Here is a 24,643-nt window from a genome sequence, read left to right as displayed (position 1 = left end):
CTGAATCATAGACATTGACAGGACTTGAGTAATCCAAGACCTTCACAAATGTGACACCTTTCATAATTATACTGACATCAATCTGACTGCTTAAATGATTTAGTATGGATGGACCAAGCTCCTCTATCTACGTATAGCTGAACATTTTGGAGACACAAATTTGTCACAAATTTTATCATACATTAGTGATACATTTAATATATTTACATTCAAAGAAATTGTTGATACAAAGGGAGAATCTTTACTTTCTGGATATATTGTGAACACAGTTAGGTATAAATCGGAAAGGTGAATGTGAATGAGAGTATACATATATATACAAATTAACATCTGCGTTGATCTAATCACCCACACAACGACAAAGAAGAAAGACACAGCCAATAGTGTTGGAGCACATTTAAAATGTAGTCCACATTTTCTTATTTTACAAAGCTACAGTATGCCTGTAGCTTTGCGGATATCAAAGATACTTCATTGTTATTTGTCTATCGAAGACATTTTATGGCACCTTATTCCTTATATAGTGCACTACTTTTGACCGGAACCCTATAGGCCCTGGTCAAATGTAGTGCACTGTAGGGAATAGGGTGCCATTTGGGAAAAATAACAATAAAGTCAATAAACAATAAAGTCTTTAATATCCCCTCCATGGTCTGAAGATATAGGCAATATAATCTAACATCTCTCTGTGTAGAGATCAATAACAATGCAATATCCTTGACTGAGCAGTAAGGTCACCAAGATAATAGGTTTGTGAAACTTCATTCTGTTTCTATTTCCCATTTTGTTATTGTGGTGACTGAAAGGTCAGCTTGTTGTGAACAAGCTCTGCTAAAAAGCTCTTCTCTCTACCTAGACCTGAGAAATATTCAGAGTCACAGAGCTGTGTGTAGAAACAAATTGTATATCAAGTGTTAGAAAACATAATAAGAATCCAATGCAACCTTTTTGCTGGGAGGGGAAAAGGAGGGGAAAAGGAGGGGAAAAGGAGGGGAAAAGGAGGGGAAAAGGAGGTGAAAAGGAGGGGAAAAGGAGGGGAAAAGGAGGGGAAAAGGAGGGGAAAAGGAGGGGAAAAGGAGGGGAAAAGGTTGTGCCTGTATGTCTTTTCCTGAAAAAAGACATACAGGTAAAGAATAAATCATTTGAGTTGTGGTACACACTGACTGACAACCTGATCCACAGCTGTATATTCTGTAGAACTGAAATAAAACCTGAAATGTATATCTGTGCTACAAAGGTATACCATAACTTGACAGAACCTAAGGGCAAAATAAATATGATCCACATACAATTTACATTTTAGAGGGATTTCGGGTAAAGTGCAGGAGAGTGTGACTACAGTAGGAGCTTAACTAAGTGTGTGTGTGTGGGGGGGGGGTGATAATCTATTCTAGAGGGACACGATGGATATAGTGAAATCACTAGTGGATGGTCGTGAAAGGGTGTGCCATGGAGATAGAGACACAAGTTCACCCCAAAATGACCATGTTAAGATAACCCACTTCCAGGGCTTGAGTATTCTGTGTGGAGTGGAGAGTTACTAATGGATTCCTCCTTTGGGTGTTACGTGGTGATCTATGTGAGGGGTAGAGGGTACATCCTGGACCACCTTCTGTGAGGCTTTGCAGTCTCTTAAGATATCTGGTCACCCCAGTCCTGTCCCTTAAACGTTGAGGGTCTCTTTTGAGATCTCTTTCAGGTTATCTGGCCACCCCAGTCCTGTCCCTTAAATGTTTAAAGTCTTTTTCTAATGTTTATTTCAGGTTAGCTGGCCACCCCAGTCCTGTCCACCTTCTGTTGAGGGTCTTTTTAAGTCTCTTTCAGGTTATCTGATCCTGTCCCTGTTAAAGTTTTTTTAAATGTTTATTTCAGGTTATCTGGCCACCCCAGTCCTGTCCCTTAAAGATATCTTTCAGGTTATCTGAGGTCCTGTCCCTTTTGAGATATCTTTCAGGTTATCTGGCCACCCCAGTCCTGTCCCTTAAATGTTTAAAGTCTTTTTAATGATATCTTTCAGGTTATCTGGCCACCCCAGTCCTGTCCCTTAAATGTTTAAAGTCTTTTTTAATGTATCTTTCAGGTTATCTGGCCACCCCAGTCCTGTCCCTTAAATGTTTAAAGTCTTTTTTAATGTATCTTTCAGGTTATCTGGCCACCCCAGTCCTGTCCCTTAAATGTTTAAAGTCTTTTTTAATGATATCTTTCAGGTTATCTGGCCACCCCAGTCCTGTCCCTTAAACGTTGAGGGTCTCTTTTAAGATATCTTTCAGGTTATCTGGCCACCCCAGTCATGTCCCTTAAATGTTTAAAGTCTTTTTTAATGTATATTTCAGGTTATCTGGCCACCCCAGTCCTGTCCCTTAAATGTTGAGGGTCTCTTTCAAGGTTTCTTACAGGGTATCTGCCCACCCACTCCTGTTCTTTACACGATGGAGGTTTGTGTCAGGAATAGAGAGTACCTGGCCAACCCCACTGCAGATCTTTGCACGCAGAAGGTCTCTTTTTGGCTTACAGGGTACCTGTCCAACCCAACTCTGCGGCCTTGGATGAATGTCTTGATTAGAGAGTACCTGTCCCACCTCCAACCTTACATGAAGAAGGTCTATTAGGTTTAGAGAATACCCAACTCAACCTCTCTCCATGGTCATCATGTGCTGGAGATCTGTGTGATGCTCCTCTGGCTGGTACCTGGCCCAGGCAAACTCCACTTCCCTGGATGATGGTGAAGGTATGTGTGGTGAAGGTCTGTGTGGTGAAGGTCTGTGTGGTGAAAGTCTAAAGCCCTATTCAGACAGGATTCGTTTCACTGGGGGAGATAGGGTAATGTAATTAAATGCACGAGTACAAAACAACATAAATTTAGTCCCATCTGAATCTGCCATGCCAGTCATTTTTACTTGGTGGGGAGGTTATTATTCCAACACCAAAAATCTACATATCCCGTGTGAATCGACATTCCTGTGTTTTAAGGGATATTACAGAGTTTAATAGGTACTGCACACAGTTTGGGAAGAACATGGGAACAAATTGATGCTTTAAACAAAGTGCTATGCACGTAGCCTACAAATGAATGACCTGTTTTGTCATATATCAACTTTCCCTATGCCCAGATGATATTGTGCCCATTCAATAATAAATTGTCAAAAATGTTAGTTAATTAGATATCTGTACACATTTCATGGTTCTTATTGATATTATTTTGACTTTCGAACTGAGGGTGGCCAGATACCCTGAAGAGACCCATCGCTAGACGAGTTTAAATATCTTCATGCCTAGAACAGCCTCCAGGCTTCCATCATATGAATAAGGAAAAAAAATACAGGGGGCAGATGGTAAAACTAATCCTGTCTGAATCATCCACTGGAAAAACAGACATTCTAGGGTTATAATTACATAACTGACGTTCTATAGTAATACTAGTCCAGTGCGAATAGGGCTTAAGTCCATTAGGGGGTAGAGGGTCCCCGACCAACCCCCTCTCCTCTCATGGTACTCCTCCAGAGTCTGTACGATGGAGAAGGTCATTGAAGGTTAGAGAGTACCTCACACCAGGCCTCTTCTGGTGTTCCCTTGGTCCTTATGAACTGAAGGGCTGTGTGATACTCCTCTGACTGGTATAAAGAATGGCTTTCGGGGTTGGGAGAACCTGTCTCACCCCAACTCATCTCCTCCCTGGTCCTCACTCCTCATGTGCTGGAGGTCTGAGTGACGCTCCTCTGACTGCTATGGTCCTTGACGACGTAGGTGGAAATGCTCCTGCGGCTCTGCTGGTGGTCAAATCCTCCACACCGTGAGGCCTTCAGGTACTGTGAGGAGCAGCAGACGAAGCACCTCATCAGGTCGTGAAACAGGTGGCCAGCGAAGAACATATAGATCCACGGGTTACAGCAGCTGTTCAGGCTGGCCAGTAGCATGGCAATGATAAACGCCACATCTAGGATAGAGAGAGAGAAGGAAAGTTACATTGAAGTCAATTTTCAACTGCCGACAACTTTCAATATGCATTATAGATACGATAAGTCTATCACAACTTTTACCAATGCAAAACACAATATGGTAACTACAGTATAGAAAGTACAAATATGTGTCCTTGTCCGAAATATATACTTGTTGCCTTGACTGCAAATTGTTACAGTGCAATCTTTGCACCATAGTTAATTTTAATAGCAACTGCTTGATTGTCAAGTTTGATGTGCATTCAAACTTCCAAACTTGAAGGAGCAATAACAATCTGTTTTCGATAAACTGCTATACTTTGGCAGGCATTCATGCACAACAATCATCATCTTGTTATTCACAAACAGCAAACTATTATCTGACATGATTCTCTCCAGGCATCTGGGGCACTGTTTAACCAAACCCGGTAACCGGAGTTCCGGTTTAGTCAAAAACACCATTCTTCTTGCACTACATGAATGTAGTACCCAATGCATTTGGGTACCCAACGAAGCAATGTTTAGTGTGAAACAAAAACAAACTCAACAAGACACTGATGCGGGAAGGACAGTGTGTGTATGTACTGTGACCTTTGAAGCCATTAGATGAATCCCTACTGGCAATCTGACATTTCACTAAATGAGTTTAAAGTGAACAGAATTGGCATAGGTTTGAGATAGAACTTCCACCATCTCTATCTAGCTCTCTCTCTCCTTCCATATGCCTCTGCTCTTCTTAGATATAGTATGATATGATGTATATTGTATTGTCCATTTACATGGACATTTATTTTGTGACGTCAGCATACAAATACACAAACACACAATATATTACATGCAGTACAGAACACCGTAAAGTTAGCACACGTTGCACAGTTACATTTCCACATATTCAAAGTCTCTGGCCTACTGTCCGACCATGAACTGGGCCTGCATCTGTCCTATGTCCCAATGTCCCATCAGCCATCAGGCTGTCTTGTCTTGCTCCTATTCTTGCTGAACAGTGGGACCCTTCGGAGAGCAGCAGCTGAAAACACCTCCACTCTTAGAGTGAAGGTAGCTGGCTTTCTAGAACAAAACAAATCAACAAATCATAGTGATCCATGGCCTGGCTGTGGTGTGTCTTACATATTGGTGGAATGGAGGAAAGGAAAGGGAAACCCCCACTGCCATATGGGAACAGAGCTTTAGATGGAACCATGACGGTTGATGGACAAAAAAAAGAAAAGGCTCATTTCAATTCAGTCTTGGGGGATGTGGTTCGATGTGGCAGTTACTGATGTTTGTCCCCCATGAGACACCATAGGAACAAAGCCAGTACTACTTCCTCAAGTTTGGTGCAGTATTTATAAGTTAAAACATATTCAACATAATGTCGTATGTAAAGAAAGTCCGATCCTCTGCTCTGATGGCCAGGTCTATCTCACTGTCTGTGTTCTGCGGTAGGAATGGAAATAGCACAATCAATGCAGCTTTGCATCCCTAAGTGGACAAGTGAGCATTGTCAAAATCAAAACCCAACCCTCAACAGTAAATCATGATAAACTCACTAAAAAAATCTCTGTTTTGGATGAGACTGAATTTATGACCAAAATTATCCTATTTACACTGTGTATTCAATTTTGACTAATATCTATGCCACATAGGCTGTTTCCTATCAGAGAAGTTGTCTATTGCCTTCAATTGTTCAGAGCATTCGGAAAGTATTCAGACTCGTTGACTTTTTCCAAATGCTATTACGTTACATCCTTATTTTAAATTTGATTAAATTGTTTTTTTCCCCCTCATCAATCTACACACAATACCCCATAATGACAAATCAAAAATTGAAATATTACATTTACATAAGTATTCAGACAGGACTTTGTTGAAGCACCTTTGTCAGCAATTATAGCCTCAAGTCTTCTTGGGTATGACGCTACAAGCTTGCACACCTGTATTTGAGGAGTTTCTCCAATTCTTCTCTGCAGATCCTCTCAAGCTCTGCCACGTTGGATGGGGAGTGTTGCTGCACAGCTATTTTTTTTTATTCTCTTCAGAGATGTTCAATCGGGTTCAAGTCCGGGCTCTGGCTAGGCCACTCAAGGACATTCAGAGACTTGTCCCGAAGCCACTCCTGTGTTGTCTTGGCTGTTTGCTCAGGGTTGTTGTCTTGTTGTAAGGTGAAGCTTCGCCCCAGTCTGATGTCCTGAGCGCTCTGGAGCAGGTTTTCATCAAGGATCTCTCTGTACTTTAATCTGTTCATCTTTCCCTCGATCCTGACTAGTCTCCCAGTCCCTGCCACTGAAAACATCCCCAAAGCATTTATGCTGCCACCAGCATGCCTCACCTTAGAGATGAGGCCAGATTTCCTCCAGACATGACACTTGGCATTCAGGCCAAAGAGTTCAATCTTGGTTTCATCAGACCAGAGAATCTTCTTTCTTATGGTCTGAGAGTCTTTAGGTACCTTTGGCAAACTCCAAATGGGCTGTCGTGCGTTTACTGAGGAGTGGCTTCCGTCTGGCCACTCTACCATAAAGGTCTGATTGGTGGAGAGCTGCAGATATGGTTGTCCTTCTGGAAGTTTCTCCCATCTCCCCTGAAGAACTCCAGAGCTCTGTCAGAGTGACCATCGGGTTCTTGGTCACCTCCCCTGACTAAGGCCCTTCTCCCCCGATTGTTCAGTTAGGCCGGGTAGCCAGCTCTAGGAAGAGTCCAGGTGGTTCCAAACTTCTTCCATTTAAGAATGATGGAGGCCACTGTGTTCTTAGGGACCTTCAATGCTGCAGAAATGTTTTGGTACACTTCCCAAGATCTGTGCCTCAACACAATCCTGTCTCAAAGCTACGGACAATTCCTTTGACCTCATGGCTTGGTTTTTGCTCTGATATGCACTGTCAACTGTGGGACCTTATATAGACAGGTGTGTGCCTTTCCAAATAATTTCCAATCAATTGAATTTACCACAGGTGGACTCCAATCAAGTTTTCGAAACATCTCAAGGATGATCAATGGGAACAGGATGCACCTGAGTTCAATTTCAAGTCTCATAGCAAATGGTCTGAATAGTTATAAATCATAATCAAGAATAAACAAGTGACTGTCGCCATTTCCCTTTTTAGAGGCTGTTTTTCTGTTTTACATTTTTTATTAATTAGCAAAAATGTCTAAAAACAAGTTTTTGCTTCGTCATTATGAGGTATTGTGTGTAGATTGCTGAGGAAAATGTTTTCTTTAATCATTTTTGGAATAAGGCTGTAACGTAACAAAATGTGGAAAAAGTCAAGGGGTCTGAATACTTTCTGAAGGCACTGTATGTACCAGTAAGCTGTTGTACGTACCAATAAACTAGTCTGATGAAGTGAGTTATTTAATTAATGAAAAGATCAGCAAGTAATAAATAATTTTTGGTCTCTGGAGGAAATGTACATACATTTATAAAATTGGATGCAGTTAATTAATAATAAATAACATAATAATGGACCCTAGCAAATGCATCAAGTGGGCTTGCAATTTAATCCACAATCAACAGAGAACTTTCAACTCTTTAGTTTCCTAAGCATATAATGTTTATAACACCTAAATAAGCAAAGGAATTATAGAAAGAATAATGGCAGTTTTCCATTCCCTATACAGTACTGTATGTGAGGGTGATAAAGTGAGTGTGTACATCTTCCCTCACACTCCCTGTCTGCATGAGTTATGATCAGAGCCTGGGTTGAAGATGAGACCTGCTGACAGCCTCTCTCTCTCTCTTTCTCTCTCTCTTCCTGTCTCTCTCTCTCTCTTTCTCTCTCTTTCTCTCTCTTTCTCTCCATAGCCTCTCCTTCATTTTACAGACTGTTGAATATACTTTAGGCTATAAAGACATATAGGACACAAGGCCTCAAAGGAAAACTATATCTGTTATTGAAGTGATTTGATCCTAAAGAAGATTGCAGCAGTACCTAATCCTCAGTACAACTCGAGAAATAGAATGCCTAAATTACTCTCCCCATAGGAGAACCCTATGAAGAACCGTTTTTGATTCCAGGTAGAACCATTTTGGTTCCACAGAGAACCGTTTTCCACAGAGGGTTCTTACATGGAACCAAAAATGGTTCTCCTATGGGGACAGCTGAAGAACTATTTTTTCTAAAAGTGTTTATTTCTATGAATAGGACTCAATGAACTGACAATCTGATAGTACAGTTGGGAGCTGAACAGCCAGGTGTCAATTATAATTCAGCATGGAAAGACATACATGTACCCATATCTTACAGTTTTTCTCAATTGCTAAAACACTAAAGCCTATTGGCTGAACAAAGTTCTCAGTTGCCTGGACTAATTTAGCTAATTATACAGTCTGTTGTCAATACCTTAAACCATTTTACATGATAAAACACAATTTACAGATCTCACTTAGACTTTTCAGAAAAACTATAAACACGTTCTCATTCTCAAAACACATTCTGCACTCTAATGCACATGTCATCCATACTGGTAAACACAAGTGGCAACAATCAAATACAAATAGAGAACATATGTCATTGATTGAACACAACCACTAAAAATGGATTTAACCTGTTTCAAATGATGTGAGATCATCAAAAGACAATGATGGAAAATATGAATATTTATTTTGATTAGAAATGTACTTCTCCCTGAGAATTGTATGTTTTGAACAATGTGTTTTCTATTTTTCTGTGTATTGTTTACTGACTGCTTGAGTGTATATCATTTTTGATCACTTTGTTTATGATTTGAGAGCAGTGTTTGATTTTGAACACAGGTAAAACTGTTTTGAGGCGAATGTTTCATCAGAGGTCAGAGGTTATGTAAATAGTGCTTGAAGATGAGGTTTTGTGTTTAATGTTTTCAGGAAATGGAGCAAGGTTTCAGAAATTGTGTTTTAGCAACTGAGAATAACTGTAATAGTTTTCTCCTAATCATCTATTACAGTTTTTCTCAATTGCTAAACACAATTTCTGAAACCTTGCTCCACAGTCAAAGTATGTCAAAATATTTAAAATATTATGAAAACCCATCTTAATGATGAGTGGGTGAACAAAAGAGGGGGATGAAACCTTCAAGCACTCTTTTGTTGCTGATTCAAAACCTGAGTTGCTCCTAGCCTTCCCCATACCCAGAGGTCCCAAGGCTGACGTCCTTCCAAGTCCATAAGGCTTTTGAATTTTAATTTATCTGAGTATTTGACGATATAGCTCCATTGGGATCCATTGCTCAATGGCTGGCTCCTGCTGCAGTGGCTAGCAACACAAAGCGATGGTTGAAATGTGGTCTGGGGCAGATGGACTCCCCTGAACTCCCCTTTAAAGGAGGAAAGCTTAAGATAAGAGGAGCAAATCTCCTGACAAATGATGTTATTATACAGAAAAGACACAAATCAGGACACAAGGGCCCCTAGGACCCCATAAGGTGAGAGAGTGGAAGGAACACTTTGATGTCACAGTACATTTACCATCCCCAGCTCTAGAAAGGCCCTGCAGGGCTTTGAAATGTATAACTGCTACTTTCTCCGACCCTGCGGCGGCAGGGTAGCCTAGTGGTTAGAGCATTGGACGAGCAAGTTCAAAACCCCGAGCTGACAAGGTACAAGTCTGTAATTCTGCCCCTGAACAGGCAGTTAACCTACTGTTCCTAGGCTGTCATTGAAAATAAGATTATTAGTATTTAGGGATTATAACAACATCATATATTAACTTTGAGCTTGATGGTTTTTGTTTGGGCCATTCCAGTGATACACTATATATACAAAAGTATGTGTACACCGCTTCAAATTAGCGGATTCGGCTATTTCAGCCCTACCCGTTGCTGAGAGGTGTATCAAATTGAGCACACAGCCATGCAATCTCCATAGACAAACATTGTTGGGAGAATGGCCTTACTGAGCTTAGTGACTTTCAACGTGGCACCGTCATAGACTTACAGAAAACATTTGACCTCTGTCATTGCCAACAAAGGGTATATAACAAAGTATTTAGATAAACTTTTGTTATTGACCAAATACTTATTTTCCACCATAATTTGCAAATAAATTCATTAAAAATCCTACAATGTGATTTTCTGGATTTTTTTCTCTCATTTTGTCTGTCATAGTTGAAGTGTACCTATGATGAAAATTACAGGCCTCTCTTATCTTTTTAAGTGGGAGAACATGCACAATTGGTGGCTAACTAAATACTTTGTTTGCCCCACTGTATGTAGTGTATGTGACATGTTTTGGGGTATATATGGATCTTGTAATCAGTCAAGTAATAACACCTGTGAAAGTGTTTTATATATATTAAAGTGTATGTTTTTCCCTAAACAACTGCCATTTACACAACTTTCTAATGAAGATAGAGAAAAACCTTGAGCATATTGAGTATTCCTTGGTTTGGAAGGTTTCAACATTTTCAATCAGAATAGAAATACCTTTTACCGAGAACAACTTACAGCTGTTTTAGTGACCGATGGCATTTTTCTGTATGTTCCTTGATCAAGCACTTTTCTTATATTAAACACAAGTCTTATATTAAACACAAGTCATACATATGATAAGGAAATACATAACAAGTAATATAATTTCAATAAAACAAAAACTTTATTGAAAGAATAAGGTTAGGGGAATAGTCTCATTTAAACCTTTTCATGGTCATAGCGATAAGATTATATACAACATTCATCTCAGGGATATTGTCATCAAAATGTATCTGGAAGTACATAATATGATAAGAATAAGGCATATAATAACAATAATTGGCTTTCACAACAGTTTATTTTGGTGTCACCCTGATCTGTTTCACCTGTCTTTGTGCTTGTCTCCACCCCCCTCCAGGTGTCGCCCATCTTCCCCATTATCCCCAGTGTACTTATACATGCGTTCTCTGTTTGTCTGTTGCCAGTTTGCTTTGTTTCGTCAAGCATACCAGAGGTTTTTCCGGTGCTCCAGTCTGGCTCCAGTTCCTGTTTTCTAGCTTTTCCAGTTTTGACCATTCTGCCTGCCCTGACTCTGAGTCTGCCTGCCGTTCTGTACCTTGCCATACCACCCTGGATTACTGACCTCTAAATGCCCTGACCCTGAGCCTGCTTGCCGTTCTGTACCTTTTGGACTCTGCTCTGGACTACTGACCTCTGCATGCCTGTGATCTGTTGTTTGCCTGCCCCCCCTATTTTTGTAATAAACTTTTGTTATTTCAAAGCTGTCTGCACTTGGGTCTACTCCTGAGCCTTGACACTCGGCCTATAGCATATCACATGAAGGGTCAGAACAGGAACAATTTAAAAGACCAATATTATTTGACAATCTTTGTGAATAATGATGAGTGAGAAAGTTACAGACACATAAATCTCATAGTTCGAAAGCTGTTTTCTGAAGAGCTACAATTGGATCAACAGATTTATCTGGAAAATGCTCATTGGTATGGGAAAACCAGGGGGAACTGGTGATGCCAATAGAACCAGACCCAGGCCAATTTTAGTGAGATTCCTCAGGTTCAAGGATTGCAGTCCTTGATAAAGCCAAATGCCTTGAATGAGGATTTCTCTCTGCAGTCTGTCAAAGAAGAAACGAACTAATACCAGCCATGAAGGCTGCAAGAGAACAAGGTGACATAGCATACTTGAGGATTGACAAACTGATTGTTCACCCTCCCTCCTTAGGAGTTTGGAGGTGTTTTTGTAACACCAACGTTCCAATGGGAAAGAAACGTATTTATGTTGCCAATGTATATAACCTGACGCAAGTTATGGCATTACCTGTCAGATCTGTTATGCAGGTGAATGAGGACCCAAAAGCGACTTGGCGAAAACAGAGTCTTTAATCCAGTAAAGTAAAAATACAATCAAATAAAACAATTTCCACTCGTAATGACGAGAACCGACTGGAGACTTGATCTTGAACTGCAGGTTGCCTCGGGAAGGCACTTGAACTTAGCAGACTCAGACACCTGCTCACCACGCAGCATCTGAGGGAAACACGACACGACAGGGCGATACACAAACACAGCACGGTGAACAATAGACAAGGATCCGACAGGACAGGAACGGAAAACAAGGGAAGAAATAGGGACTCTAATCAGGGGAAAAGATAAGGAACAGGTGTGGGAAGACTAAATGATTGATTAGGGGAATAGGAACAGCTGGGAGCAGGAACGGAACGATAGAGAGAAGAGAGAGAGGAAGGGAGAGAGAAAAAGAGGGGAACGAACCTAAAAAGACCAGCAGGGGGAAAACGAACAGAGGAGGAACACTGGCGGCAACGGAGGAAATCATAGATCAAACGGTCCAGCACGTCCCGAGAAAGAACCCAACTCCTCTCCTCAGGACCGTAACGAAAAACGATAAAAAGGGAAACTAGGGTACTACTCTAAAAAAAAAAAAATGAGACACGGGTAGAGAACTGAAAGCTTTAGAGCAAACAGGACCAAACAGGCCAGGAGAGTAACAACTAGGGACAGACTGAGACACAGCAAGGGCAGGAACAAGAACAGGAGAGATGCGATGGCAGGGAACAGACTGAGACCCAGCAAGACCAGGAGCAGAAGCAGAAAAAAATTACCAGACTTCTGCGCGCAGTCTGAACACGCAGCCACGAAACGGCGCGTGTCACGCTCCTGAGTAGGCCACCAAAACCGCTGGCGAATAGAAGCAAGCGTACCCCGAACGCCGGGATGGCCAGCTAACTTGGCAGAGTGAGCCCACTGAAAAACAGCCAGACGAGTAGAAACAGGAACGAAAAGAAGGTTACTAGGACAAGCGCGCGGCGACGCAGTGTGCGTGAGTGCTTGCTTAACCTGTCTCTCAATTCCCCAGACAGTCAACCCGACAACACGCCCAACAGGAAGGATCCCCTCGGGATCGGTAGAAGCCACAGAAGAACTAAAGAGACGGGATAAAGCATGAGGCTTGGTGTTCTTAGTACCCGGGCAATAAGAAATAACGAATTCGAAACGAGCGAAAAACAACGCCCAACGAGCATGACGCGCATTCAGTCGTTTGGCAGAACGGATGTACTCAAGGTTCTTTTGGTCAGTCCAAACGACAAAAGGAACGGTCGCCCCTCCAACCACTGTCGCCATTTGCCTAGGGCTAAACGGATGGCGAGCAGTTCGCGAAGCCACGTCATAGTTACGTTCCGACGGTGACAGGCGATGAGAAAAATACGCACAAGGGTGGACCCCATCGTCAGTATCGGAGCGCTGGGACAGAATGGCTCCCACGCCCACCCCCGACGCGTCAACCTCAACAATAAACTGTTTAGTGACGTCAGGTGCAACAAGGATAGGAGCGGATGCAAAACGCTTCTTAAAGAGATCAGAACAACAATCATACGACCGGTGAGGAGGAAGGGAGTTGGTTCTGGACCGACTGAAGACCGTGCGCAGACCATGATATTCCTCCGGCACTCCTGTCAAATCACCAGGTTCCTCCTGAGAAGAGGGGACAGAACAAACAGGAGAAATAGCAGACATTAAACACTTCACATGACAAGAAACGTTCCAGGAAAGGATAGAATTACTAGACCAATCAAAAGAAGGATTATGACACACTAGCCAGGGATGACCCAAAACAACAGGTGTAAAAGGTGAACAAAAAATCAAAAAAGAAATGGTCTCACTATGGTTACCAGATACAGTGAGGGTTAAAGGTAGTGTTTCACATAATATACTGGGGAGAGGACTACCATCCAAGGCGAACATGACCGTGGGCTCCCTAACTATCTGAGAGGAATGTCATGTTCCCGAGCCCAGGCTTCGTCCATAAAACAGCCCTCCGCCCCCAGAGTCTATTAATGCACTGCAGGAAGCTGCCGATCCGGTCCAGCGTAGATGGACCGGTAAAGTAGTACAGGTACTTGACGGAGAGGACCGTCTAGTAGCGCTTATCAGTTCTCCGCTTACTGATGAGCTCTGGCCTTTAACTGGACATGAAATGACAAAATGACCAGCGGAACCGCAATAGAGACAGAGGCGGTTGGTGATTCTCCGTTCCCTCTCCTTAGTCGAGATGCGAATACCCCCAGCTGCATGGGCTCAACACCTGAGTCAGTGGGGAAAGATGGTAGTGTCGGGGAGAGGGGGACACAGTTAACGCGAGCTCTCTTCTATGAGCTCGGTGACGAAGATCTACCCGTCGTTCAATGCGAATAGCGAGTTCAATCAAAGAATCCACGCTGGATGGAACCTCCCGAGAGAAATCTCATCCTTAACCTTAGCGTGGAGTCCCTCCAGAAAACGAGCGAGCAACGCCTGCTCGTTCCAGTTACTGGAGGCAGCAAGAGTGCGAAACTCTATAGAGTAATCCGTTATGGATCGATTACCTTGACATAGGGAAGACAGGGACCAGGAAGCTTCTTTCCCAAAAACTGAACGATCAAAAACTCTTATCATCTCCTCTTTAAAGTTCAGATAATTGTTAGTACACTCAGCGCTTGCCTCCCAGATAGCTGTGCCCCACTGCCGAGCCCGACCAGTAAGGAGTGATATGACGTAGGCAATCCGAGCTCTCTCTCTTGAGTATGTGTTGGGTTGGAGAGAGAACACTATATCACACTGGATGAGAAAGGAGCGGCACTCAGTGGGCTTCCCAGAATAACATGGTGGGTTATTAACCCTAGGTTCCGGAGGCTCGGAAGACCCGGAAGTAGCTGGTGGCACGAGACGAAGACTCTGATACTGTCCTGAGAGGTCGGAGACCTGAGCGGCCAGGGTCTCAACGGCATGCCGAGCAGCAGACAATTCCTGCTCGTGTCTGCCGAGCATTCCCTGGAACTCGAGAGTAGAGTAGAGAGAATCCATAGTCGCTGGGTCCATTCTTGGTCGGATCCTTCTGTTATGCAGGTGAATGAGGACCCAAAAGCGACTTGGCGAAAACAGAGTCTTTAATCCAGTAAAGTAAAAATACAATCAAATAAAACAATTTCCACTCGTAATGACGAGAACCGACTGGAGACTTGATCTTGAACTGCAGGTTGCCTCGGGAAGGCACTTGAACTTAGCAGACTCAGACACCTGCTCACCACGCAGCATCTGAGGGAAACACGACACGACAGGGCGATACACAAACACAGCACGGTGAACAATAGACAAGGATCCGACAGGACAGGAACGGAAAACAAGGGAAGAAATAGGGACTCTAATCAGGGGAAAAGATAAGGAACAGGTGTGGGAAGACTAAATGATTGATTAGGGGAATAGGAACAGCTGGGAGCAGGAACGGAACGATAGAGAGAAGAGAGAGAGGAAGGGAGAGAGAGAAAAAGAGGGGAACGAACCTAAAAAGACCAGCAGGGGGGAAAACGAACAGAGGGAAAAGCAAAATGACAAGACAAAATAAGACAAAACATGACAAGATCTCCCCAAGGAGACGTGGGTGTGGAGTCAGGCGCAGGAGAAACAAGTTCTGAAGGAAAAGGGTGTTTATTTAAACAAGTACAAAATAACAGGACACAGTACTACAACAATAGCTACAAACCCCACTCAGACACAGTCCAGGGAAAAACCACCTGTTAAAAATGAACTAAAGAAAATGCAAACCAAAACTCACTGACAATCAAACGAAAACAATCCCGCACAAAAACCAAAAGGAAATGGTGAGATTAAACACCCTCCTAATTAACCAAAATGAAACCAGGTGAAACATAAAACAAACATAACCACAAGAAAAGGAAAAAGGATCAGTGGCAGCTAGTAGACCGGCGATGACGACCGCCGAGCGCCGCCGGAACAGGGAGAGGAGCCACCTTCGGTGGAAGTCGTGACATTACCAACCAGAACGTTCACTAATAGGTCCGGTATCACATCGCCAACTTGAATCGATCACATTTTTACTAACATGGCAGAACATTGTTCTAAAGCTGTATCAGTGGCACTAGGTTGTAGTGATCATAACTTGATTGCACTCACTAGGAAAATTAAAATACCAAAGTCTGGCCCTAAAGTAATCTACCGAAGGTCCTACAGAGGGTTCAATCAGGACTCATTTGTGAGTGGAAAAAAAAACTACAAGGCATCAGAGTATTTAACATCTAGCACTCTGAATCCGATGATTCAATTCCTGGTCCTATCACACTTAAAGAACTGTCCAGTTAGTACTCAACTGGCCCCTTACACTGTCTGAATCCGTCCTGCTAGATGACCTAAGCGGGGACATGCTTAAACCACCTGACCAAGTCCTAAAGCAATGGGATTTACTAAATCTTTCTCAGATTATTACCAAATCCACAAGATGTGACTCCAAACACCCAGAAAAGGCTACTCACATCAATGTTCTACTCACAAATAATACTGATAGGTATCAGTCTGATGTTTTCTGTAATGTCCTTAGTGATCACCGTTTAACTTCCTGTGTTCGTAGTGGCTGCTCAGTGAAACGACCTGTCCTGATGTGTCATAGACGCTTGCTAAATAACTTTAAATCATAAGCCTTCCTTCATGACCTGGCCTCTGTAAATTGGTATAGAATCAGCTTGATCCATTCTGTTGAAGGTGCTTGGACCTTTTTAAAATATATTTTCAGTGATATTGTTAACAAACATGCCCCATAAAGAAAATGAGAATTAAAAACAGGTTCAGCCCCTGGTTTGAACATGATCTTGCAGAGATACTACACCTCAAGAATTGCATTTGGCGAAAGACTCGGCACACGCATACTCAGGTGACTGGCTCTCATTCAGGCAAATGAGAAATACATGCACTCAGGCTATCCGGAAGGCCAAAGTTAGTTAGTTTAAGGAGCAGTTCTCTCTCTGTGGGTCTAACCCCAAGAAGTTCTGGAAAACGGTTAAAGACCTGGAGAATAAACCCCCTCACAGCTGCCTATGTCCCTTGAAGTTGATGATGTGGTTGTTACTGACAAGAAGCACATGCTTGAGCTTTTTAATCACCACTTCATTAAGTCAGGATTTCTATTTGACTCAGACATGACTCCTTGCCTGTCCAAATGTTTATCTCCCACCCCTTCTAATGCCACTAGCCCTGATGCTCCTCCCTCTTTCCCCCCTGCCCCTCTACAAAGTTTCTCCCTGCAGGCTGTCACTGAGTCTGAGGTGCTAAAGGGGCTCCTTAACCTTGACCCCCCCAAAAAGATATGGGTCAGATGGTTTATAACCTTTCTTCTTTAAGGTTGCTGTCACTATAATCGCCAAGCCTATCTCCAACCTTTTTAACCTCTTGCGACGAGCAAACCCGTATCCGGGAGCGTAAGCGTAGCCTCAAATGCATTAGCATAACTCAGCGGACATAAATACATCTAAAAAATGCTAGGCGCTGCTGGCAGCAGGCAACATTTTCACAAAAATAAGAAAAGCAACCAAATTAAATAATTTACCTTTGAAGAACTTCAGATGCTTTCACTCAGGAGACTCTCGGTTAGATAGCAAATGTTCCTTTTTTCCAAAAATATTATTTTGTAGGCGAAATAGCTCCCGTTTCTTCATCATCCTTGGCTGAGAAATCAACCGGAAAATGCTGCAACTATAACGCCAAACCTTTTGCAAAATTTGCTCCATAATATCGACAGAAACACGGCAAACGTTGTTTTGGATCCATCCTCAAGGTGTTTTTAACATATATATTCGATAATGTATCCGTCGAGGCAATTGGTTTCTCATAAGAAGTGATTGGAAAAATGGCTACCTCATTATTTTACGCGAGATTTTCTGCAGGGAGACACCATGTGACCACTTGCTATATATGGTCCCTTGCAGCCATTCTTCAATGGAAATGCCTGAAAAGATGTCACAATACTGTAGACACCCTGGGGAAAACTCATTCCTAGCTCATTCACAGCCATATAAGGAGTCATTGGCATGAGGCGGTTTCAAAAAATGCGGCACTTCCTGTTTGGATTTTTATCTGGGTTTCGCCTGTAACATCAGTTCTGTGGCACTCACAGACAATATCTTTGCAGTTTTGGAAACGTCAGATTGTTTTCTTTCCAAAGCTGTCAATTATATGCATAGTCGAGCATCTTTTCGTGACAAAATATCTTGTTTAAAACGGGAACGTTTTTCATCCAAAAGTTTTAATAGCGTCCCCTATTGCTTCTTAGGCCGACCCACACCGCATTCGGTCGCGTAATCATAGCCTCAAGCTCATTACCATAACGCAACGTTAGCGATTTCTAAAAATCGCAAATGAAATGAAATAAATATGCCTGTTCTCAAGCTTATCCTTTTCTTAACAATCCTGTCGTCTCAGATTTTCAAAATATGCTTTAGAACCAGAGAAAATCAATAATTTGTGTAAGAGTGGTGATAGCTAGCTTAGCATTTAGCGTTAGCATTTAGCACGCAACATATTCACAAAAACCAGCAAAGGGATCAAATAAAATAATTTACCTTTGAAGAACTTCAGATGTTTCAATGAGGAGACTCTCAGTTACATAGCAGATGTCCAGTTTTTCCTGAAAGATGCTTGTGTAGGACACAACGTTCCGTTTTGTTACTATGCATTTGGCTACCGAAACTAACCGAAAATTCAGTCACCTACACGTCGAACTTTTTTCCAAATTAACTCCATAATATCGACTGAAACATGGAAAACGTTGTTTGAATCCATCCTCAAGGTGTTTTGTCATATATCTCTTCATTGAAATGCCATTCCTGGAAGCCTGCATTGTTCTCAGATTCGGATGGAAAAATACTGGTAGGTGACTTTTGCACACCAATTTCCACACAGACACCGTGCGGGACCCCTGGTAAATGTAGTCTCTTATGGTCAATCTTCCAATGATATGCCTACAAATACGTCACAATGCTGCAGACACCTTGGGGAAACGATAGGAAGTGTCCGTTCATTCCTGTCGCATTCACAGCCATATAAGGCGATCATGGAAAACGTGCCATCAGAAATCCTGTTCATTTCCTGGTCGCTCAAACATCTTGGTTTTGCCTGTAGGTTTTGTTCTAAGGCACTCACAGTGAAAATCTTTGCAGTTCTGGAAACGTCAGAGTGTCTTCTTTCCAAAACTATCAATTCCAAGCATAGTCGAGCATCTTTTCGTGACAAAATATTGCGCTAAAAACGGGCACGTCTTTTTATCCAAAAATGAAATACTGCCCCTAGAGTCTTAAGGGGATAACTGGCTCTTCTCTCTGGGGAGGTTTCCATTGCTTGGATGGCAGCCACGGTTCATCATTTTTTTAAAGGGGAGATCAAGCCGATCCTAACTGTTATTGTCACGTCCTGACCGTAGAGAGCGTTTGAAGTCTCTATTTTGTTTTGGTCAGGGAGTGATTTGGGTGAGCAGTCTATGTTCTATGTTCTATGATTTTCTATTTCTATGTGTTTGGCCGGTTGTGGTTCTCAATCAGAGGCAGCTGTCTATCGTTGTCTCTGATTGAGAACCATACTTAGGTACCCTTTTCCCCCTCCTGATTTGTGGGAAGTTTTTTAATAAAGAGAAAATGTACGCTTACCATGCTGCACCTTGTTCCAGTCCTTCAGCCAGCCGTGACAGTTATAGGCCTATTTCTATTTTGCCCTGTTTATCAAAACTGTTGGAAAAACGTGTCAATAATCAACTGACTGGCTTTTTTGATGTCTATAGTATTCTCTCTGGTATGCAATCTGGTTTCCGCTCAGGTTATGGATGTGTCACTGCAAACTTAAAGGTTAGATTGGGTTCAAGTATGGGCTCTGGTTGGGCCATTCAAGAACATTCAGATGCTTGTCCTGAACCCACTCCTGCGTTGTCTTGGAGGTGTGCTTAAGGTTTGGAAGGTGAACCTTTGCCCCAGTCTGAGATCCTGAGTGCTCTGGAGCAGGTTTTCATCAAGGATCGCTCTGTACTTTGCTCCGTTCATCTTTCCCTCGATCGTGACTAGTCTCCGAGTCCCTGCCGCTTAAAAACATCCACACAGCTTGATGATGCCACCACCATGCTTCAACAAAGGGATGGTGCCAGGTTTCCTCCAGACGTGAGAAGAGTTCAAGCCTGGTTTCATCAGACCAGAGTATCTTGTTTCTCATGGTCTGAGAGTCCTTTAGATGACTTTTGGCAAACTACAAGTGGGCTGTTGTGCCTTTTACTGAAGAGTGGCTTCCGTCTGGCCGCTCTACCAAAAAGTCCTGATTGGTGGAGTGCTGCAGAGATGGTTGTCCTTCTGAAAGGTTCTCCCATCACCACATAGGAACTGTGGAGCTCTGTCAGTGTGACCATCGGGTTCTTGGTCACCTCCTTGACAATGGCCTTCTCCCCCAATTGCTCCATTTGGCCGGGTAGCCAGCTCTAGGAAGAGTTTGGTGGTTCCAAACTTCTTCCATTTTAGAATGATGGAGGCCACTGTGTTCTTGGGGACCTTCAATGATGCAGAAATGTTTTTGGTACCCTTCCCTAGATACTTGAATGGCTCAGCTAACATGCTAAGTAGTTTCAAAGTAGCAAATGCTAAACTTGTCCGTGATCAGAATCTAATACGCAACCTTTGGGTTAATAGATGTTTGCCTTATACACCCGCCCAATCACCATGCTTTCATTTTTGCCATAGTTCCTGCAGTCAAATGACCAAAATTCCCTCTAGTGGCCTCATGGGTGGAATGTTATTAATATATTTCATAATTTTATATTTAATAAACATTCATTTTTTTAAACGCTGAAAATCCAGTGTTTATATGTCAAACAGGTTTGTTTATATTTCAGTTTTCTGTGTTGTATATGAAGTGTAATATTGGGATAAAAACTCATGGAATACATTTCAACTGTATATTTGACATGGTACATGGGTCTTCTTTTTTTATTCCCATAACCATGTGTGTGAGGTGTATACTTTTGTTTCAAAGTAGATTTGTTTAAGTCTAATGTAAAACTTCTGTCTTATGTAACCATACCAAATGTAACATATCACACTAATTTGAGTGTCCCAGATAGACATATACTATGTTACGTCTACTCTATGAGACCAGGCTGATGGACAGTGGCGTGGTGGATATTTTCTTAGGCGTGGAAGTGCAAAATAAAGTCTAAAACCTTTAAATTTCCTCACTCAAAGTTTGTACCGACAGATATATAGTTTTTGTATAGCCTATTATTATATAGAATATGCATAATATGCACTCTACAGTTGCAACATCTGGCTAAGCCCACACATTATTGTGTCAAGACATTTTTCAATGTTTAATACCCTCAAACCCCAATTTAGGCATACCTACTTGTAATCATCACTGTCAATTGTGAATTATTCATGTTTTACTGATGAAACTGCATCATGGGAATAACCTATGCATTTTGATTTTCTTGAATTACTGTTTTGTGAGCTAATTATAGAAGATGGTGTTAAAAAAACGATATATATATATATATATATATATAGTTTTTTTAACACCATCTGCTTTGAGTTTTGGAGCATGAGAACTGTGGCCTGGGATGAAAATAAAAAATAAATACAATATAAATATAGGACAAAACACACATCACAACAAGAGAGAAAACACTACATAAAGAGAGACCTAAGACAACAACATAGAAAGGAAGCAACATGACAACACAGCATGGTAGCAACACAACATGGCAGCAGCACAAAACATGGTACAAACATTATTGGACACAGACAACAGCACAAAGGGCAAGAAGGTAGAGACAACAATACATCACACACAGCAGCCACAACTGTCAGTAAGAGTGTCCATGATTGAGTCTTTGAATGAAGAGATTGAGATGAAGCTGTTCAGTTTGAGTGTTTGTTGCAGCTCGTTCCGGTCACTAGCTGCAGCGAACTGAAAAGAGGAGTGACCCAGGGATGTGTGTGCTTTGGGGACCGATAAAGGAATGTGACTGGCAGAACAGGTGTTGTATGTGGAGGATGAGCGCAGCAGTAGTTTCCTCAGAAAGGGGGGAGTGAGGCCTAAGAGGGATTTATAAATAAGTGTCAACCAGTAGGTCTTGCGACGGGTATACAGAGATGACCAGTTTACAGAGGAGTATAGAGAGCAGTGATATGTCCTATAAGGAGCATTGGTGGCAAATCTGATGGCCGAATGGTAAAGAACATCTAGCCGCTCGAGAGCACCCAGTGGCCTCCATCATGATTTAGCTGTTTGATTTTGAAGTTTCGGACCCCTTTAGGTATAAAAAAAACCTTTACTTGGCCTTTACTGCTATAGCCCATGGAAACACATTGAATAACACATTTATGCAGTAAATGGTAAAAAAAGATAGTAAAAAAAGAAATCATAAGGAATAAGGTTTTGAAGTGTCTGTCCTATATCTAGGAGATGTAAGAAATATTAGTGGTGTTTTGGACACATTTAACCCGTTTAACCCGAACGGGCCTGGGTCTCAACCAATAGCCAATAGGCTAAATGTGCCAAGCAGGGCTACAGCAACTCCCAGAGAGGGTCAGGCTCCTTGGGCTTTGCGGTAGCCTTTCTGGTTTGGGTGTCCTCGGCAGAACGGTGTCATGTAACCAAGTGGTCACATAATGTGCTGGGTTCCACTGCGCAAGATGTGGTTAGTGGAGTTTTAAAAAATCAAGGCAGACACGGTGAATTTGGATTTTTTTTGACGGGCCTCTGCAATGCATATATATATATATCCAATAGTTATTCATAATTCGTGCCACTGCCAGAAGACAGGGAAGAAACCACAATTTACCTACCTCTAGACCGCCATGTAGTTTGTCATTCTATTATTTTTCATGACATTCTTGTGGTAATTAATCAGAATTAATTGTCCAGAAATAGTTTTACCAGCTCTGTGTATACCTCAAATTGAAAAAGGTGAGGGAGCGCCGCTCTCCTGCGATCCTGCTTATGGAGCCAACAATTGATCTACATTATGCAGTATTGCATTGCTATGTTTATACGTGCTCCTGATAAACCCATCCATGCATAAAGCACTGTGTAATTCATGCATAAAGCTCTTTACAATTACCTTCTCTGGGTGCAGCAGGATCCCATGCCGACCACATTTGTACGAAGAAAAAAGGAGTCCAGCAAACAATATAAGCTAGGACTATGACAAAAGTCATTTTGACAGTTCGGATCTTCGCTTTTGATATGAGCTTCACGCTGCTCACTCGAGAGAGCGCTGCGCCTTTGTACTCCCGCGGCGTCAGAGACGTACACTGATCCCGTCTGGTTTTCATTTTAAAGTTTTGCCATATTTTAAAACTTATCAGGCCATAGCAAAGACTTAGGATAGCCACTGGAATTATGTAGATTGTAAGACTAATCCATGTAATGTACGCCTTGGCGCCCCAGGGTTGTACGAAGTCTCCCCAACAGTCATAAACTCCGTTGCCCACCTCCCTCAACGAAAATATATACACTTGAGGGGTACTGAAAATCAGACTAAGCATCCAAGAGGCAATCACATAAAAACGGTCCTTCCTCTTGTGCAGAGAGCGAAGCGGCTGACATATCGCCAAGCATCTGTCTATGGACATTAGAACAAGCATGTAGGTCGACCCGAACATCCCGACAACCTGTAGGTACTTCACCAGCCTGCACAGTAAGTCCGGCCCGTAGAAGCGGAATGTAATGTCCCATATAAGCTGCGGGAGGACCTGAAAGATTGCCACCACCAAGTCCGCAATACTGAGGTGTTTCATGAAGTAATACATCCGAGAGTGGCTGTGCTTGCTCGTATGTATAGCCAAAAGGACGCAAATGTTACCGACCAACGCGAGCAGCAGAACTAGGACAAGAACGGTCACCTCCACTTTGGCCACCTCCTCGTTCCGCTTCAAGGGGTTCACGATGGACTGGTTCCCAGTACTGGTCTCGTTTCCACCGCGACTCGAGTTGGTCCATGAATCATTTATAATTGCCCACAAGTCTTGGTCTCGCAGAAGGTCCTCCATCATTCATGCGTAAACTCGCCTCCTTACACAACTCCGTTTTCTACGTAGTTCTGTGTACTTTTGTGAAACGAAAATGTTGGAACTATAGGATGCTCCGTCGCTCTGTTTGCATAGTGTGTTTCACCTGGAGCCTAAAAACACTGCTTATTATCCAGTACCAGACATCGGTGAAGTGACTGGTTGGCTCCTCATCTGTTCCTTGTTCATTTGTTTATTATTTCCCATTATTGCAAAGTTTATTAAGATGTTTTGTTCTGTTTACATGTTTGTCTCTTGGACGGTAGGCTTATCAAAAGCAAAGTAAAATCCAATAGTAAGGTGTCCCAATTAGGCGTAGACTCTGGGAGATATGTTCTAGGTAAATGCAAATAAAAAGAAGCCTACATTTTACAAGTCAGTGGCAAAAAGATCAAACATGGATAAATGAATAAATACATGTATGATATGTGCAATTACTAGACCAGTCAATTCAGCAATCAATCAATATCAACCATATTAATAGGCTACTATTAATATACTAATTATAATAATCACCATCATCTTACTAATAATCATTTTAATCATACTTACTAATCATGATAAAAATTATATCATTAAGATAAGATAATTAATATTAATTTACTTACCATATTATAAAGACAGCCTTTCCAACGTGATGCACAGCAACTAGTGCGCACAGGTCTTTTTCTAGATGGGCTTTTGCTATCCACATCCCTTGATGTCTTTGTAGCATGTATGAGGTATAATGCGGGGCTTTAAGCACAGCATACTGAGTTGTGCAAGCTGGGACCCTCCCTCTGCCCATGCGCAATGTGTCCGGCATTCTTATTGGTACCACTTCTGTCCCTACTAAGACGTGGCTAAGAAACTCACAGCCGTCACTAGATGGCTATGCAAGCAACAGTATATCATTTTCCAACCTGTAATTAATACAGTGCAT

At 42.2% G+C, this 24,643-nt stretch overlaps 1 protein-coding gene across 1 annotated transcript; it reads right to left on the bottom strand.

Annotated features, from left to right (window-relative positions):
- Positions 1–2,016: 2,016 nt before the first annotated feature.
- Positions 2,017–24,439, bottom strand: LOC124029493 (isotocin receptor-like). The gene is made up of 3 exons (XM_046341187.1): positions 24,330–24,439; positions 22,773–24,057; positions 2,017–3,934 (listed from the first exon to the last, which is right to left on the bottom strand). Exons 2-3 carry the CDS (start codon positions 23,704–23,706, stop codon positions 3,687–3,689), a joined length of 1,182 nt encoding a protein of 393 aa, XP_046197143.1. The 5' UTR covers positions 23,707–24,057; positions 24,330–24,439; the 3' UTR covers positions 2,017–3,686.
- Positions 24,440–24,643: the final 204 nt, after the last annotated feature.

Source organism: Oncorhynchus gorbuscha, linkage group LG03 (genome assembly GCF_021184085.1).
Source record: "Oncorhynchus gorbuscha isolate QuinsamMale2020 ecotype Even-year linkage group LG03, OgorEven_v1.0, whole genome shotgun sequence".
Classification (NCBI taxonomy): Eukaryota; Metazoa; Chordata; class Actinopteri; order Salmoniformes; family Salmonidae; genus Oncorhynchus; species Oncorhynchus gorbuscha.
The sequence above is the reverse complement of the archived record's forward strand: the minus strand, read 5'-3'. Positions and strand labels throughout refer to the sequence as shown.

Coding starts and splice junctions, on each gene's coding strand:
- LOC124029493 (XM_046341187.1), bottom strand. CDS start 23,706: ATGATGGAGGACCTTCTGCGAGACCAAGACTTGTGGGCAATTATAAAT. Junction 3,935..22,772: donor TCCTGCTGCACCCAGAGAAG/GTAATTGTAAAG, acceptor TCTCTATCCTAG/ATGTGGCGTTTATCATTGCC.